Below are 19171 nucleotides of genomic sequence, written 5' to 3'. Positions count from 1 at the left end.
CCCTCATGTCCGCTTACTGCCCCCCCTGGCATTTTTCTCAGGCTACGGCCCTGTACAGTCGTTTTTTATTACAATTAACATATTTTGTGACGGAGGTTAGCATAACGGAAGTAAGGTGACATGCATTCTTTTTCAGTTTTTATCCGCGGGATTACTTTTCATGACTTTTGAATGAATTTTTTAGGAAGAAATTGATCCTTCCTTATCAAAAATGATGTTTTTTTTTTTAACTTTCAAAGCAACACTTTCTTCAAATTTGGTGACGTTACTGAAGTTAGGCTCTTAAATGTGACACAGCAACTATTGTGTGTTTACATTCTCTATGATGGAACGCATTATTTAAAATTAACATATAGCACTGTTTTATTAAACTTAATGTATTATGAGTTTGAAAAATGCATAGGATGGCCATTTAAGAGCATTTTCGTTTATTCTTACATTGACTTAAAAAGGCTTTACGGAGATTAGGGGTTACTGAGCGACAATGATTAAACTATGACGGTGTCGTAACTAAGCAACAAATTCGACAGAGAACAACATGTATGATAAAAAGAAACATGAATTCAAATTAGTTGAGGACTAAAAATACTAAAAGACGGGAAAATATAAACGTTTTCTCGTGGCAAATCAGCTATAATACCGAAGCGACGTATAAATCGTGTTTTTTGCGGCATATAGGCCCCCGGGGTTCCCGTCAAAGCGAGTGGTAGGCAACTATATCAATTGTTGTCTTTTATTGGGGTCCTGCTAAAAAAGGCCAAAAAAGCAAAATTGCAGATACTTTTACTACCGAAAATAAGCTGCGACAGGTGTTATTCAGAATTGTACCCTTTTTCGTGGAATGGCTGACCAGATTTTTGCACATTTGTCGAGCGTAATAATAATAAAAATGATTTATAATCATATCAATACATATATAAGTATAAAATGAAAAGTTATTTTATCAATCGATAAAATAATTTCATAAAATTAAAATAATTAAAGCCTACTTATTAAAATACGTATTGAGTGAAAACTAGTTTTGGTTGGTGTGCTTACTATGAAGAAAGGAAGGTCAAATATCAAATTCGGTCAGACTATGAGGCCCAATGGATGATTTCCTATTGAAGTTTAATAGTAACTATGGGCATACCTTTGTTAACTGCAAACTGCAGTTCATGGTTAAAAGTAGGTCAAAGGTCTGTTTAAAGATCACAGTGAGATTGCCAATAATTGACTTCCTATTCAAGTTCAATAGTAACTATGGGCATATCTCTTCCAGTTCAGAACATAGTAGGGATGGAAAATTTGCAAAGTACAGTTCATATTGAAAAGTGGGTCATGGTCATAGTCAAGGTCACAAGATTGCCAATATATGACATTAAATTCAAGTTCAATTGTAAACTGTGTCATATCTCCACTAGTTTCTGAGTATTTCACATTTTATTTTCACCACTCAACATTGTGACATTCTTTTTTTAATTGAATTTCTCCTAAATGTATGGAAAATAAGGACATCACCTGCAGTGTTGCGCTTGACAAGCTCTACAAAATACAACAATCAAGCAGTCTCTAGCATTTATCATTTTATGGTTCCAGAATTAGAGCCAGTTTCAGTTTTGGCATGTAAAGGCTGCTTCTCCCATGACAATGCACCAATTAACATAACTCTAGATGAGGAAAGAAAACACCAAGCATAACTTCTCACAATTATATTAAAGCAAATCAACACCAGAAAAAAAAAAAAAAAAAAAAAAAAAAAGAATGAAATGTGTTGGTGCATAATAATGCTTGTCAAATTTGATGCAATTTTACATAGTTTATTACAGTATAATCAGCCCCAATTTACCTGATGTGCTAGAAGTAACATGGACATTCTGAAAATAAAAATAGCATTGGGCTTCAGGCCAGTGACATTTTTAAGTCACACTCAAAATGTCAATATGTGAAAATGAAAATTTCACAACAGACTGCGTTACCTCAAGGTGAATTATTGTCCTAAAATCATTCTTGCATAAGCTACCAGCACATGGCTTTTGCCCGCTGTTCACAGAAAAAAATTAAATATGATATAACAGGAATTCTTACAAGCCTTTATGATATAAATAAATACATAAGCAATTATAACCATTTACTCATGTTAAGTGATCCATGTAAAGATGAAAAATAGAATTCCTTTATAGACCAAAATTTGAAAACAGTTTGTGTAGTCTAGATGACTGGTGCAAAAATTGCTCAAAAGGTGGAAAAAGCCCAAAATTTCAAAGTGTTGCTTAGCAACCATTGCTAAGGAAGTGAGTTACCTTAGTAACAAGCTAATTGGACCTTTCTTGTTCAGTTTAAATGATTTAAAAAGGCTTTTAATAATGTTTCAAACCATCAGAACTATCACTATACTATTTTAAGACATTAAAAACCCAAGTAAACCATTGCAACAGTTGCTAGGCAGCATATTACCCTAGCAACAAGTATTTAACATTATATATTTAATAATATATACTTAATAATATATATGCAGATATCTCTGTAGCATTTTACATACCCTCCAGTTCCTTCCCATCTTTCTGTTCCCATTCTATACATATACTAACATGTTTCTTAATTATTAAGATAGGTACATAAATAGTGTATGCTTGCACAAACCCATATACAACAGGGCCGTAGCCTGAGCAAAATGCCAGGGGGGGCAGTAAGCGGACACGAGGGGGATAAGAAGTTGCTTTTAGTATTTTTAATCCACCTTTTGTTACTACCGATTCCTGACATTTCGCCGAGAAAAACGCTCTTCACTTACTCTTATTTTCTTCACAAAGAAGTCTTTTAAGCCATGTAAAGTTTAGGGCCTTGGTAAAATTTTTATTTGCGGTACCTTTTACCGTCCATTTTTGTAATCAGACGCCATCCTCGCTCATTTTATGTTGTATCTTTTTCCATTCCTGATAAAGTTAAATTTGATATGCATATTTTAAGTATTGAGGGAGGGGGGCTGGTAGGAGAGTTTATACATGCCCTACGTAAGGCGAGAAATACTAAAGGTTTAACCACTGTTGACTTTCCTATTACTGAAAGGTTTCTCAGAGACCAGATTTCCAAGATATTTTTCATTTTGTTCAATATTTTATAAAAAGTTTTTTCACATTGTATTTTGTCAGTTTCTATTCTCTACCAAGTAACTTAAATACACCTGCATGGTTCTATTTTAATTCTTTTTTTAAACAATGAAGTTCAAAAGTTTCTGTTCACACCCAAAGGCCGTTAGATGCCATATCTTACTTCCACCAAGGCTGCTCTACAACAATATAAGAGTATTCTTGCGAGATGAACATATCTGAATCAGCACTACGGTGCCATGTCATCAGATACCATGTGCTCACTCTGGTTGGACTTGTGCGGAACAGTGGGCCCTTGTGGACACATTTGCCAGAAGCTATTGACCTGCCCAGAGTTGCTCCAGTGTGCATGTAGGTGCAGATGTAGAGGCTGACAATGTGCAAGGGCAAAATGCACTGTATATTGCACATACAAGGGAGAATGTAATGTCTTAACTATTGCAAAGTTTTATAAATAGTCGTAAGGTGATAAAAGCATGGAAATGGCTGGTTACTAACTTTGAACATGCTGCCTTAAGTATCTGCACTGGCAATTTATTTGATCGGATGTGTGTAAACACACAATTGGTTCAACCTACTGGATTAAAAGTATGAACATCTTGCTCAAAAGTGTAGTTCTTAGCTAGTATTATAGATTTGCCTTACTTAATAGACTAACGCAACTTTAAATGCTTGTTGCTAGGGTAATATGCTGCCTAACAATCATGGCTAAGGTTAATTTGGGTTTTAATTGCCTTAAAATAGTCTAGTGATAGGTTTGATGCCCTGAAACATAGTTATAAGCATTTCTAAACCATTTAAACTGGACAAGAAAGGTCTAATTAGCCTGTTACTAAGAAAATTCACTTCCATAGCAACGGTTGCTAAGCAACACTTTGAAATTTTGGGCACTGCCCTTGAAAATGATCAGCATAGACCAAAGAACATTTGTGCCAAGTTTCATGCTTTTTCCACATTTTGAGCAATTTGGCCAAAATATAGCACCAGTCATCCAGACTAGTGTAGCAATTCCACTCTGCATGGAGCTTAAGTTCTTTTCTTGCTACTCAAAGTTCTGCACTTCAATATTTCTATTCCAAAGAGTTGCACTGAAGGAGGGAAGCTGTGCTGCAGATATCACTGTGCTTTATGAAACCTCTGGTACAGGCACGACACAGCCTCCATCTGGTACAGCCATACTGCAGCCTTAATCTGGTACCAGTAACTACTGACTGAAGATTTGAAACTATTGTAAGCTTTGCTGTTTCGTATAACTAAATGGTAGCGCATGACATTCAATGGTCCACCACTGTCCATCTTGCTGGTCAGTTGTTGCAGTCAGTTATTGTCCACTGTTCACACCTGAGCTCATAATGCACCAAAGCCTGCTTTTCGTTCCTTCCGTAGTTTCTCCATGTGTGTGCGCTGTAACACATCAGGGTGTGGCTCCCCTGTCCTGCGGTAATACGACCTCTCAAACAAATACTGTTTTTTCACTTCATCAAAGAAGAAGTCATCTTGCATCCTAAAAGTATAAGAATTATGAAATCTAGACTTCACCAATGGTGACTTATATGCATATAAACTATAAAAAGTCATTTTTGATTGTCATTTAACATCAACTGGGGAGTATATTTATAAATTGTTTCACATACAATAAATTGTAGAATGTGTTTGCTGTGACGTTCTGACTGGAAGTGTGTAGGTTGTGTGACAGAGGCAGTGTGTTAGGTGTGACAGAAGCAGTGTGTTAGGTGTGACAGTGTGTTAGGTGTGACAGAGGCAGTGTGTTAGGTGTGACAGTGGCAGTGTGTTAGGTGTGACAGAGGCAGTGTGTTAGGTGTGACAGTGGCAGTGTGTTAGGTGTGACAGTGGCAGTGTGTTAGGTGTGACAGAAGCAGTGTGTTAGGTGTGACAGAAGCAGTGTGTTAGGTGTGACAGTGTGTTAGATGTGACAGAAGCAGTGTGTTAGGTGTGACAGTGGCAGTGTGTTAGGTGTGACAGTGTGTTAGGTGTGACAGTGGCAGTGTGTTAGGTGTGACAGTGTTTTGGAATGCTCACCATTTGGCCAGGCAGTCATTCATGCGAGCTAGGGGTGCTTTACATTTCCAAAATAGCCTCTTTCCTTTTTCTTTTTTATCACACAAGAAAAATTCTGAAATTAATAGAGAAGAGCAAATATATTTTAAAGTGCTAATTCACAGTTCTACAAAATCATTACAATATTAAATAAGACATTTGATATTTAAAATCTGACATTAAAAATACAATGTTTTCAAATCATAAATGAAAATTATCAAAAACAAGCCAAAATACTTTCAAATCATTATCTTACGGCCAACCCACATAAAAGTGTTGCTGTCAATATCCTGATGGTCTCCTCACCTGTCCACACCTGCTATTAAATGGATAAAATTTTGGTTCAAAGGTTTAATTGCTAGGCTCCTGCAGCAATAGCGAATGCGAAAGGGGGAAGACATCAGGGTATTAGGGGCATCGCTTTTAGGCCATATTTAGTCCATGGATCTGTAAGTTTGCCAATCACCTGTCCTGAATGTGCTGTAAGTCTATATATACCTGTGGCCTCTTGTTTACATTTCTCATAGTAAGCTAAGTCATACTGTCTATATATACCTGTGGCATCTTGTTTATACTTCTCATAGTAAGCTAAGTCATACTGTCTATACATACCTGTGGCCTCTTGTTTACACTTCTCATAGTAAGCTAAGTCATACTGTCTATACATACCTGTGGCCTCTTGTTTACACTTCTCATAGTAAGCTAAGTCATACTGTCTATATATACCTGTGGCCTCTTGTTTACACTTCTCATAGTAAGCTAAGTCATACTGTCTATATATACCTGTGGCCTCTTGTTTACACTTCTCATAGTAAGCTAAGTCATACTACTGTCTATACATACCTGTGGCCTCTTGTTTACACTTCTCATAGTAAGCTAAGTCATACTGTCTATACATACCTGTGGCCTCTTGTTTACACTTCTCATAGTAAGCTAAGTCATACTGTCTATATATACCTGTGGCCTCTTGTTTACACTTCTCATAGTAAGCTAAGTCATACTGTCTATATATACCTGTGGCCTCTTGTTTACACTTCTCATAGTAAGCTAAGTCATACTACTGTCTATACATACCTGTGGCCTCTTGTTTACACTTCTCATAGTAAGCTAAGTCATACTATCTATATATACCTGTGGCCTCTTGTTTACACTTCTCATAGTAAGCTAAGTCATACTGTCTATATATACCTGTGGCCTCTTGTTTACACTTCTCATAGTAAGCCAAGTCATACTGTCTATACATACCTGTGGCCTCTTGTTTACACTTCTCATAGTAAGCTAAGTCATACTACTGTCTATACATACCTGTGGCCTCTTGTTTACACTTCTCATAGTAAGCTAAGTCATACTATCTATATATACCTGTGGCCTCTTGTTTACACTTCTCATAGTAAGCTAAGTCATACTGTCTATACATACCTGTGGCCTCTTGTTTACACTTCTCATAGTAAGCTAAGTCATACTGTCTATATATACCTGTGGCCTCTTGTTTACACTTCTCATAGTAAGCTAAGTCATACTGTCTATACATACCTGTGGCCTCTTGTTTACACTTCTCATAGTAAGCTAAGTCATACTGTCTATATATACCTGTGGCCTCTTGTTTACACTTCTCATAGTAAGCTAAGTCATACTGTCTATATATACCTGTGGCCTCTTGTTTACACTTCTCATAGTAAGCTAAGACATACTATCTATATATACCTGTGGCCTCTTGTTTACACTTCTCATAGTAAGCTAAGTCATACTGTCTATATATACCTGTGGCCTCTTGTTTACACTTCTCATAGTAAGCTAAGTCATACTGTCTATATATACCTGTGGCCTCTTGTTTACACTTCTCATAGTAAGCTAAGTCATACTACTGTCTATACATACCTGTGGCCTCTTGTTTACACTTCTCATAGTAAGCTAAGTCATACTGTCTATATATACCTGTGGCCTCTTGTTTACACTTCTCATAGTAAGCTAAGTCATACTGTCTATATATACCTGTGGCCTCTTGTTTACACTTCTCATAGTAAGCTAAGACATACTATCTATATATACCTGTGGCCTCTTGTTTACACTTCTCATAGTAAGCTAAGTCATACTGTCTATATATACCTGTGGCCTCTTGTTTACACTTCTCATAGTAAGCTAAGTCATACTATCTATATATACCTGTGGCCTCTTGTTTACACTTCTCATAGTAAGCTAAGTCATACTGTCTATATATACCTGTGGCCTCTTGTTTACACTTCTCATAGTAAGCTAAGTCATACTGTCTATACATACCTGTGGCCTCTTGTTTACACTTCTCATAGTAAGCTAAGTCATACTACTGTCTATATATACCTGTGGCCTCTTGTTTACACTTCTCATAGAAAGCTAAGTCATACTGTCTATACATACCTGTGGCCTCTTGTTTACACTTCTCATAGTAAGCTAAGTCATACTACTGTCTATATATACCTGTGGCCTCTTGTTTACACTTCTCATAGTAAGCTAAGTCATGCTGTCTGTTTCGTATCAAGGTCAGGTCATGGATGCTGACATGGTCTGATTCTGGGTCTCCTGTGGAATTGATAACATACATATACTCAATACTTGTTCAAAATGAAAGAGTATACACCAGTGATCATTTTACCTCTGCATCCCGAGTCCCTGACGCACAATTTTTACTGTAGACGCAGAGTTTTATAGCATATGCGTCCCCATGGATGCAAAGATTTTAAATTGTGTGAGATTCGTAAATAACCTGTCCATATGCATCGCTGATCCGCATAAAATACTAGTCATTAAAGTAGGTTAATCACGTTCGCTTTCCCGTTGTTGTATTGAATGTTAAAATAGCTTCTGGTTAGACTGTAAGTGTTAAATGCCAGCTGATTGGCTGTTTATGCATCAAATAGCCAATAATATCAATCGTTAGTAATGGCAAAACTGTTCGTCTGCTTTGCACACTCCACTCTTCACTTGACCTATTTTCGACTAAAATAGATTTTGCGCAGCGTGTTTGTCTGCTCAGCAACCATGCTTCCGAAAAAGCAATTATTAATAGACAGTAGCCAACAGACAATATTGAACATATCTAAGGTGAGACAGAGTCAAGCAGAGTTAGAGAAAACTTCTGAGACAGTAAACGCTGTGACTGCCGTTGAGGCTGAGAGTGAGAGTGACATGGATGAAGTTTTGACGGAGGCAAAAACGGAGTCAAAAAGGAAAATCCGTTCCTTCAAACAACACTGGACAAAGCTCTTTGCTTGGTTAAGGTATCAAAAAAATGAGGATGGGACTGATTTCATGTGTTGTGATGCATGTACATCTGCAAATAAACATAATGGGATGGTGAAGAATGCTCAGTACAGAAATTATCAAAACTCTACCCTTGTGAGACACGCAGCCTTGTCAGATCACAAATTAGCAATAGAAACGCCAGTGCTGCAACAGAACTTTCAATCTTGTGAGAAAAAAGTTATAAAATCCAAAAGTAAAGCCGTTCTTGTGCTAAATAAAGAATAAGGAAACTTGAAAAAATAAAAGTAACAAATTGTTAGTTTTGTGGTAACCTTTATTGTTCAAAATGACAGGGACCCATCACAGTTAGTGGTCACAGGTTTTTAGCTGAAAACTGTGGACACTTTTGGTGAAATTTAGCAGTTAAAAAACTTCAATATCTTTGTTGCTTGTAGGAATATTTTAAAAATTCCAAAATAATTCATCTGTTTTTTGCATTACCTTTCAGAAGATATAAGTATTATAATTTTCTGATCAGTTTCAATTTTTTTCTGATATACCTAGTAAGGGTTACTATGGGCAGCCAAAAGGGCAAAAATTCATGTCGTCGATTCAGTTATGTTTCGTCGATTCACTGCCTTCCCATCGATTCAGTTTCAAGTTAAAACGATCCTGTCATAAATTCAACATCTACTTTCGTCAATTCAATTGTCAAACATTTCTCGGTGTACGGTGTATTAAAACCAATGCTGTCACTATTTTCGACGATCGTGTAACTATTCTCGTCGATTGTCTTATCTCGTCGATCGTGTAAGTAATCTCGTCAATCGTGTAACTATTCTCGTCGATCGTCTCATCGATCGATCGCCAGAGGGCGCTGCGGTAGCAACACGTGCTTCTGTCTGTCAATCATGCGGTAATTTTTAACTTGGCCAGCCATGGTCAGAGTTGAAAACAACTAGAAAATAATGTCCCTACAACCGAATAGATTTTAATTATGAACAATTAAAATTGAAATTGTTGAGAAAATGTTCTTATTTCACTAGCAATCATTTTGTTGTTTGCCATTTTGATAGTCATGTGATAGGCCAATGTGCTACCGCAGCGCCCTCTGGCGATCGATCGATGAATGATGAGGTGACATTACAGGATCGACGAGAACAGTTAGACGATCGACGAGAATAGTTACACGATCAACGAGAATAGTTACACGACCGACGAAAATAGTTTGACGATCGACGAGAATAGTTACACGACCGACGAAAATAGTGACAGCATTGGTTTTAATACACCGTAGATGAGAAATGTTTGACAATTGAATTGACGAAAGTAGATGATGAATTTATGACAGGATCATTTTAACTTGAAACTGAATCGATGGGAAGGCAGTGAATCGACGAAACATAACTGAATTGACGACATGAATTTTTGCCCTTTTGGCCGCCCATAGGTTACTACTCGTAAGACATATTTTACGGGTTGAAATTAAATCTTTCTGTATATTTCAGGGTATCAGTGTACTGTAGAAGCTGTAGACCCTGTTTTTCAAGCTAAGACTTGTTAAAATGGATGGCCTTTAAAAGAAATCGTTAAAAATACAGAACAATGTTGATAGCTTTTATTTTGGCTTTGTGACTACAGTGGTATAATAAACTTAAATGAATGGATTTACATTTCTGTTAACCGATCGAGATTACAGTCTTACCGTAGCCATGAGGCCCTCCCGTGTGGTCGTATTTGCCGTCGTGTTCATGTTTGCTGCCATCTGTGTTGCGGTGGATGTGCGGATATTTAACATTTTCTTGCTGTAGAACCATCGTTCTTTTACTTAATTATATGTCCCCTTTTCCAAATGCTGAATAATTTCAATAACAACGGAAAAGATGTGTCTACTTTTTGTCATCTAGACGACAGCCGAAGGTAGTAGCCGGGTCGCTTGTAACATCTGTAAATATATTCCGGTTTTCTCTTTAGGAGTAAGTGAACAATCGGATTTTGTAAAACATTAATAAAAAATTGCTTCTCTCGATTAATTTGTCTACATATGATGGTTTTATGGTATTTGCCAGCGTTTGTTCATTTTTTAAATATGATACAAGCAGCTTCCGGTTAGCCATCTTTGGACTTCAAAGACGACAAAGCGAAATCCAACAAACACTCGTCAGTAAAATTCAATCGTTAAACGAACTTAGAGGCCGATAAAGTAAGTACAGAGGAGAAATGCACATTACAGGGTTATTTTAGTTGAGATAATTTGTTGTTTACAATATACTTATATTCGAATTGCATCTTGTAATTTTGCCGGGTACGCCAAATAATGTCGAATCATTCACGCTCGGCTGTCACCTTGATTGGATAGTAAACGGTTGTCGTAAAATCGCTAAATGATATTAAAACCCAGTGCATAAAGTTGAAAACCACCTAGGACAACCTTAGACTGCCACATTAATCCAATACAATGCAAAAATAAACTATAACAAGTGGTTAAAGCCTTCAAACCGAATGTCGTAAAGTCCCCATATACCTCCATAGAGACAAAAAATATAGTAAGCTTCTGAAACAAGAAAAATCCAGTTCCAACATAAAAATCGAAATAAAATACTGCCGGGCATCGGAGCGGCCTAAAACTTGGCACGCTTACCGCTAATACTGCAGGCTACATCATCCCGTCGCTCGTTTGTAAATTCCGTGCATGGCATACGCACAATCAAACCGTATATCCAAATTCCACCTCTGATGTTTGAATTGGTCCTCTCTACAATCCAATTCAGGAAATGACGTAACCGCAGAGGTCGCATTGTCCAATGGCATGGCTTCTTTTTCGTAATGGTAGGTTAGAGAGGACCAATTCAAACATCAGAGGTGGAATTTGGATATACGGTTTGATTGTGCGTATGCCATGCACGGAATTTACAAACGAGCGACGGGATGATGTAGCCTGCAGTATTAGCGGTAAGCGTGCCAAGTTTTAGGCCGCTCCGATGCCCGGCAGTATTTTATTTCGATTTTTATGTTGGAACTGGATTTTTCTTGTTTCAGAAGCTTACTATATTTTTTTGTCTCTATGGAGGTATATGGGGACTTTACGACATTCGGTTTGAAGGCTTTAACCACTTGTTATAGTTTATTTTTGCATTGTATTGGATTAATGTGGCAGTCTAAGGTTGTCCTAGGTGGTTTTCAACTTTATGCACTGGGTTTTAATATCATTTAGCGATTTTACGACAACCGTTTACTATCCAATCAAGGTGACAGCCGAGCGTGGAATCATTCAGCATTTTCGACAGGGGAAGAGTCATCAGCCTGTTTTATCTTCATTGACTTTATTTTTCAAATTCACAGATAACCAATCATGGACAGATTACTTCGGTTAGGAGGAGGTTTGCCGGGAATGGGCCAGGTAAGCAAACTAATCCATATACATTTTGCTGGACTGAATTGAATTGAAATTAATAACGACTCACCCGCTTCTGAAACTCTGAATGTTGTGTGATCCTCAAAGTCTGATGTGTTGTCATTGAGTGCCATCTTTGCAGAAGATCAGGTGGTATTCTGTTGAAAGCAACCCACAGGTTGTACTTCAACTCCAGTTCTGTATTTAAATGACACATTCTACATTTTCACCAGGTGGATCAGTTGATCAGTGACAATGTTGGGTGAACTTTCTTGGAGAGTTAGTCAGTAGTATTTGGTCATTCTGTGAAGAACTGACTGAGAACTCAACTACAGTATGGGGGGGGGGGGGGGCAGATATAGGTTTGTGACCTTCAGGGGCAATTTCAACTTGGTCTTTGTGGCACGCATGAACAGTAGCCGATCCACCACACATGGATCTTTACTTTTTTTTTGTTTGTTTTTTGACAACTTTTTATAAGCCATCTGAGTTCTCTTTCAAAACTAAGGACTGACAACAACAAGTACATCCTGTGGATTCATTATGTAGGGCTTTTTGAGGGAGAGTGCAGAAAAATCACCTGCCAGACCAGGGATCGAACCCAGGACCTCTAGCTAACAGAGCGAGTGCTGTACATTCGTCCGGTTCTACCCTGTGTCTGGCACTACAATTAGTAACATTTCCACAATTCACGGCTTTTCTATCTGTGTGTACATACCCTGAAAGTGGCTTTAAAGCTGATCTGATAAGAGCAATGGCTGTTTCTCACCCCTCTGTAGGATTACCCCCTGGTATGGGCGATATGAACATAAAATATGTCAGTTCCTTATTGGAGGATCTTATGCTGTGGACTGAATCTCCAAAAGAGGTGGCCTGTCTTGATTTCATTCGCCACCTGGTAGAAGAAGGTGGTGTTATGGTCTTGCAGTTGATAACTCTTGTCTATCCTGGTTGCAGGGCCCTCCTCCAAGTGATGCCCCGGCTGTGGATACTGCAGAACAAGTTTACATCTCATCACTGGCTCTGCTCAAGGTAAGAAATATAAGTCTAGCTGTTTTATTATTGTGATCTGCGCAAGGTAAGAAATATAAACCTAGCTGTTTTATTATTGTGGTCTGCTCAAGGTAAGAAATAGAAGTCTAGCTGTTTTATTATTGTGGTTTGCGCAAGGTAAGAAATAGAAGTCTAGCTGTTTTATTATTGTGGTCTGCGCAAGGTAAGAAATAGAAGTCTAGCTGTTTTATTATTGTGGTCTGCTCAAGGTAAGAAATAGAAGTCTAGCTGTTTTATTATTGTGGTCTGCGCAAGGTAAGATATATAAGTCTAGCTGTTTTATAGTGGTCTGCTAAAGGTAAGAAATAGAAGTCTAGCTGTTTTATTATTGTGGTCTGCTCAAGGTAAGAAATATAAGCCTAGCTGTTTTATTGTGGTCTGCTTAAGGTAAGAAATATGAGCCTAGCTGTTTTATTATTGTTGTGTGCTCAGGGTAAGAAATACAAGTCTAGCTGTTTTATTATTGTGGTCTGCTCAAGGTAAGAAATATAAGTCTAGCTGTTTTATTATTGTGGTCTGCTCAAGGTAAGAAATATAAGTCTAGCTGTTTTATTATTGTTTTTGTATAGTTAGTTTTCAGATCTTAAAATGTTCACTGCCCTAGGTCCTTGGAGCTGCTATAATCCAGTGGAGCTTGAAGGCCACTCCAAGAGAATTTATATTCCCACACCATGTGACTACAAAAAGCAGCAATACAGATATGAGATAACAACATTATCTACTACATAACACCCACAAGATTACATAAATATCACAGTAATTCCTGCTCCTCCTCCATTTCTCAGATGTTAAAGCACGGCAGAGCAGGAGTTCCTATGGAGGTAATGGGACTGATGCTGGGAGAGTTTGTAGACGACTACACTGTCAGGGTCATTGACGTGTTTGCAATGCCACAGTCAGGAACAGTGAGTAGGAAGCTTGCTTCACTCTTTGTCTTAATAATGTGTCTTTAATAAATGTGTCTAATATGAATATGTGTGTGTGGTTCAGGATTTGGTCAAGTGTATTTCAAGCTAAGATGTTGTAAGATATGTAGTTAAATGGTTCTGTATATTTTCAGGGTGTCAGTGTAGAAGCTGTAGACCCTGTATTTCAAGCTAAGATGTTGTAAGATATGTAGTTAAATGGTTCTGTATATTTTCAGGGTGTCAGTGTAGAAGCTGTAGACCCTGTATTTCAAGCTAAGATGTTGTAAGATATGTAGTTAAATGGTTCTGTATATTTCAGGGTGTCAGTGTAGAAGCTGTAGACCCTGTATTTCAAGCTAAGATGTTGTAAGATATGTAGTTAAATGGTTCTGTATATTTCAGGGTGTCAGTGTAGAAGCTGTAGACCCTGTATTTCAAGCTAAGATGTTGTAAGATATGTATTTAAATGGTTCTGTATATTTCAGGGTGTCAGTGTAGAAGCTGTAGACCCTGTATTTCAAGCTAAGATGTTGTAAGATATGTAGTTAAATGGTTCTGTATATTTCAGGGTGTCAGTGTAGAAGCTGTAGACCCTGTATTTCAAGCTAAGATGTTGTAAGATATGTATTTAAATGGTTCTGTATATTTCAGGGTGTCAGTGTAGAAGCTGTAGACCCTGTATTTCAAGCTAAGATGTAAGATATGTATTTAAATGGTTCTGTATATTTCAGGGTGTCAGTGTAGAAGCTGTAGACCCTGTATTTCAAGCTAAGATGTTGTAAGATATGTATTTAAATGGTTCTGTATATTTCAGGGTGTCAGTGTAGAAGCTGTAGACCCTGTATTTCAAGCTAAGATGTAAGATATGTATTTAAATGGTTCTGTATATTTCAGGGTGTCAGTGTAGAAGCTGTAGACCCTGTATTTCAAGCTAAGATGTTGGATATGTTGAAACAGACAGGAAGGTATGGGAAGTTAACTTGTTTGAATTTTGTGTGATGTTTTTAATACCCGCTTGGACAAAACATGTTTGTGAACATCTTTTCCAGCTGTTACTTACTATCAAAGTCATCAAGTCGATGTGATTGGTATAGATATGTAACATCAGTAATGTGTTACCAAAATGTTCAACAAAATGGCCAAAATTGGCCCTGAAAATAAACATTCTAAAATTGATTCAGTCACAGATGAGGGGTTCAATTTTTACCTTTTCAGAATAGTGTGATTTGTCATCATTTCAGTTATAAATTCATGAAATCATTGTTACCTATAATATAATGAAGGCATTGTTATCTATAGTATCACTAGGTTATTGTTATGTATAGTATCAGTAAGTCACTGTTATTTATGATATAATGCAGTCATTGTTATCTATAATATCATGTGGACATTGTTATCTATAATATCATAAAGACATTGTTATCTATGATATCATGAAGTCATTATGTTCCAGGCCAGAGATAGTAGTTGGCTGGTATCACTCATACCAGGCTTTGATATAATGCAGTCATTGATACCTATAATATCATGCAGTCATTATGTTCCAGGCCAGAGATGGTGGTTGGCTGCTATCACTCACATCCAGGCTTTGATATAATGCAGTCATTGTTTCCTATGGTATAATGCAGACATTGTGTTTCAGGCCAGAGATGGTGGTTGGCTGGTATCATTCACATCCAGGCTTTGGCTGCTGGCTCTCTGGTGTAGATATCAACACTCAGCAGAGTTTTGAGGCTCTGTCTGAGAGAGCAGTGGCTGTGGTGGTGGACCCCATACAGAGTGTGAAGGGAAAGGTAAGTACCTCCCTTGGTCACCAACAGCCCTCTTTTGGTCACAGTTAACACTGGGACACTGCACACATGGAACACCGACATCCCTCCCTTGGTCACAGTTAACACTGGGACACTGCACACATGGGACACCAACATCCCTCCCTTGGTCACAGTTAACACTGGGACACTGCACACATGGGACACCGACACCCCTCCCTTGGTCACAGTTAACACTGGGACACTGCACACATGGGACACCAACATCCCTCCCTTGGTCACAGTTAACACTGGGACACTGCACACATGGGACACCAACATCCCTCCCTTGGTCACAGTTAACACTGGGACACTGCACACATGGGACACCGACACCCCTCCCTTGGTCACAGTTAACACTGGGACACTGCACACATGGGACACCAACATCCCTCCCTTGGTCACTGTTAACACTGGAACACAAACACCCCTCCCTTGGTCACAGTTAACACTGGAACACAAACACCCCTCCCTTGGTCACTGTTAACACTGGAACACAAACACCCCTCCCTTGGTCACAGTTAACACCGGGACACTGCACACATGAGACACCAACATCCCTCCCTTGGTCACTGTTAACACTGGAACACAAACACCCCTCCCTTGGTCACTGTTAACACTGGAACACAAACACCCCTCCCTTGGTCACAGTTAACACTGGAACACAAACACCCCTCCCTTGGTCACTGTTAACACTGGAACACAAACACCCCTCCCTTGGTCACAGTTAACACCGGGACACTGCACACATGGGACACCGACATCCCTCCCTTGGTCACAGTTTACATCGGGACACTGCACACAGGGGACACCGACATTCCATGCTTGACATTACTATGTCTAGGACAACCAATGATTGTCACATTTACACCACTGAACAAAACAGCAGTGTTTGCTCCACTAGACATTTTGGCTTATGTTCCCTGTTATAAATATGTCCTGGTCACATAAGTGGTTGCTACTGCCTTGATATTTATAGTAGTCTCATTGTTCCAGGTTGTTATAGATGCTTTCCGTCTTATCAACCCCAATATGATGGTCCTAGGACAGGAACCAAGACAAACCACTTCCAACCTTGGCCATCTTAACAAACCATCTATACAGGTAAGTTATCACATACCAGACAAACTACCTCCAACCTTGACCATCTTAACAAACCATCTATACAGGTAAGTTATCACATACCAGACAAACTACCTCCAACCTTGACCATCTTAACAAACCATCTATACAGGTAAGTTATCACATACCAGACAAACTACCTCCAACCTTGGCCATCTTAACAAACCATCTATACAGGTAAGTTATCACATACCAGACAAACTACCTCCAACCTTGACCATCTTAACAAACCATCTATACAGGTAAGTTATCACATACCAGACAAACTACCTCCAACCTTGACTATCTTAACAAACCATCTTTAGAGATAAGTTACCAGAAACCTTTGTATATATATTAAATCAGTGTTTAAAGGGATAATAACTCTTTGTATAAGGTCCATATTTTACAATAAAAACATTGTGAATAACTCATAGAAATATATATTCTGTTTTACGACAAAAACAGCAGTTGTAGCCTTTATTCTGATATCTGAGCTTGTCTTCAGACCACGTGACCTCCATTGATGGCTATACTCTGTTATAATCTCTTAAGAGATTTTAACAAAAAACCAAACTTTTTAGAAAAAAACCAGGGACTAACTTTGAATGTAAAAATGGATTCATTAACCATTGTTAAGTATGGGAAAATTGTTGTTTACTCCAGGGAAATTCAATTTTTGGCCCAAAAAGAGTTATTATACCTTAAGCATGCAGTGTCATCTTTCTAGTAGTTTTACACATATTTTAGACTGTGGTTTCAGTGCAAAAAGAGTCAGTTGTTGATTCTGTTGTTCTTCCAGATACAATTTGTTGACATGCAACTTTTTCTTTGCTTCCAGGCTTTAATCCATGGTTTAAACAGACATTATTACTCCATAGCTATAAACTACAGGAAGAATGAACTGGAACAAAAAGTGAGTCACGCTGGAAGACAGGGATACATAGGGTTACTGTGTTAGAACTTTTCAAATTCTTTGATATAATAGCCACCTGCAGTTGGTTTAATAGTCACAGTGTACAGGCTACTTAATAACTATGCATCAGAGTTGATTAGTTTTTTATATTTTGTTGGATCCTGTTTTAGATGTTATTAAATCTACACAAGAAAAGTTGGATAGACGGCCTTTCCCTGGATGACTACAACACTCACTGTGGAGTCAATGAGAAGATTGTGAAAGATATGCTGGAACTGGCCAAAAATTATAACAAGGTATGGCGCTGCTAGAATTGGTCAAAAATTATAACAAGGTATGGCGCTGCTAGAATTGGTCAAAAATTATAACAAGGTATGGCGCTGCTAGAATTGGTCAAAAATTATAAGGTATGCCGCTGCTAGAATTGGTCAAAAATTATAACAAGGTATGGTGCTGCTAGAATTAGTCAAAAATTATAACAAGGTATGGTGCTGCTAGAATTAGTCAAAAATTATAACAAGGTATGGTGCTGCTAGAATTAGTCAAAAATTATAACAAGGTATGGTGCTGCTAGAATTAGTCAAAAATTATAACAAGGTATGGTGCTGCTAGAATTAGTCAAAAATTATAACAAGGTATGGTGCGGCTAGAACTACACATACAGATGCATACTACAACCAGTATATGTGTGTATGTATGGATGTATGTATGGAGATATGTATGGAGAGATGTTATATTTCTGTTAGCTAAGATGCCACTGGAACACATCACCATCATATGTATCCTTATCTGTATGTCCTGGAGGTACACACATATACATACATGATCTACAACTGATATATATATATATATATATATATATATGTAATATTGCTGTTACTTCAGATACATCCACATCTGTATGTCTTCTTTCAGGCTCTGGAGGAGGAAGAATCTATGACACAGGAACAGTTGGCCATTAAGAATGTTGGAAAACAGGTACAAACTGAATTCACTTTTATAGTCTTATGTCTGGCTGGAAAATACATTTAAAAATAATGAGCATTCCATTTCATATTTGCATGTGTAAATACTTGGTATGTTATAATCTCTATATGTCCTAAAGAAATTACTTTTTGGTCTATCGACTTCATATTCCTTGCCATTATTTAGACATTAGGAAAAGCTCTTTTTCTTATCATTTCTGTAAGTTGGCCATGCAATAGGAGTCAAATTAAAGAATACTATCTGGAGTGTTGCAATTGTAAACGGTGTAAATGTTAAGTGTTTTCAATATTTTGCCGTGGGCAAAATGGCTTGAATCTTAGTCTGGAGAGAGAACATTTGTATGTGAACTTAAATCAACGAGTTGAATATGCCTGGATCGTTGTTCAACATCTCTTTTTGGACTAAGGGGACAAAAAACTTAGCTGTCGCATTGCATTTGTTCTGTTTCAGGATCCTAAGTGCCATCTAGATGTCTAGTAATATTGTAGACATGTTCTATGTTCTGTTTCAGGATCCTAAGTGTCATCTAGAGGAACATGTCAGTGTTCTGATGTCTAGTAATATTGTAGACATGTTTTATGTTCTGTTTCAGGATCCTAAGCGTCATCTAGATGTCTAGTAATATTGTAGACATGTTC

At 37.8% G+C, this 19171-nt stretch overlaps 2 protein-coding genes across 5 annotated transcripts in view; one reads left to right on the top strand and one right to left on the bottom strand.

Moving 5' to 3' along the window:
- Nucleotides 1-1403: 1403 nt before the first annotated feature.
- Nucleotides 1404-10311, bottom strand: LOC106151738 (uncharacterized). The gene is made up of 4 exons (XM_087018946.1): nucleotides 10072-10311; nucleotides 7602-7703; nucleotides 5130-5223; nucleotides 1404-4593 (listed from the first exon to the last, which is right to left on the bottom strand). Exons 1-4 carry the CDS (start codon nucleotides 10181-10183, stop codon nucleotides 4437-4439), a joined length of 465 nt encoding a protein of 154 aa, XP_086875072.1. The 5' UTR covers nucleotides 10184-10311; the 3' UTR covers nucleotides 1404-4436.
- Nucleotides 10312-10392: 81 nt separating this feature from the next.
- The window catches only part of LOC106151737 (ubiquitin C-terminal hydrolase PSMD14), a 9279-nt gene continuing 500 nt past the window's right edge, over nucleotides 10393-19171 (top strand). For 2 of the 4 annotated variants that reach the window (XM_087018945.1, XM_087018942.1), the window contains exons 1-10: nucleotides 10393-10569; nucleotides 11709-11766; nucleotides 12718-12792; nucleotides 13599-13718; nucleotides 14616-14686; nucleotides 15364-15514; nucleotides 16526-16633; nucleotides 17472-17546; nucleotides 17717-17842; nucleotides 18462-18524. In XM_087018945.1, coding sequence (XP_086875071.1) covers nucleotides 11719-11766; nucleotides 12718-12792; nucleotides 13599-13718; nucleotides 14616-14686; nucleotides 15364-15514; nucleotides 16526-16633; nucleotides 17472-17546; nucleotides 17717-17842; nucleotides 18462-18524 — 837 coding nt within the window. In that variant the 5' untranslated portion in view covers nucleotides 10393-10569; nucleotides 11709-11718. Of the gene's footprint in view, nucleotides 10570-11708; nucleotides 11767-12717; nucleotides 12793-13598; nucleotides 13719-14615; nucleotides 14687-15363; nucleotides 15515-16525; nucleotides 16634-17471; nucleotides 17547-17716; nucleotides 17843-18461; nucleotides 18525-19125; nucleotides 19147-19171 lie in introns of all 4 variants that reach the window. The other 2 variants (XM_087018944.1, XM_087018943.1) reach the window with 2 other exon arrangements.

Source organism: Lingula anatina, chromosome 8, assembly GCF_051362555.1.
Source record: "Lingula anatina isolate TDL-2025a chromosome 8, LinAna3.0, whole genome shotgun sequence".
NCBI lineage: Eukaryota > Metazoa > Brachiopoda > Lingulata > Lingulida > Lingulidae > Lingula > Lingula anatina.
This window is presented reverse-complemented; position numbering and strand designations above follow the sequence as displayed.

Bases quoted from the DNA above. Each gene is read 5' to 3' on its own strand.
- LOC106151738 (XM_087018946.1), bottom strand. From the start codon at position 10,183: ATGGTTCTACAGCAAGAAAATGTTAAATATCCGCACATCCACCGCAAC. The intron at 5,224-7,601 runs GTATATATAGAC...TATTAATTTCAG, and splicing joins GTGTAAACAAGAGGCCACAG to AATTTTTCTTGTGTGATAAA. The intron at 4,594-5,129 runs GTGAGCATTCCA...TTATACTTTTAG, and splicing joins AATGACTGCCTGGCCAAATG to GATGCAAGATGACTTCTTCT.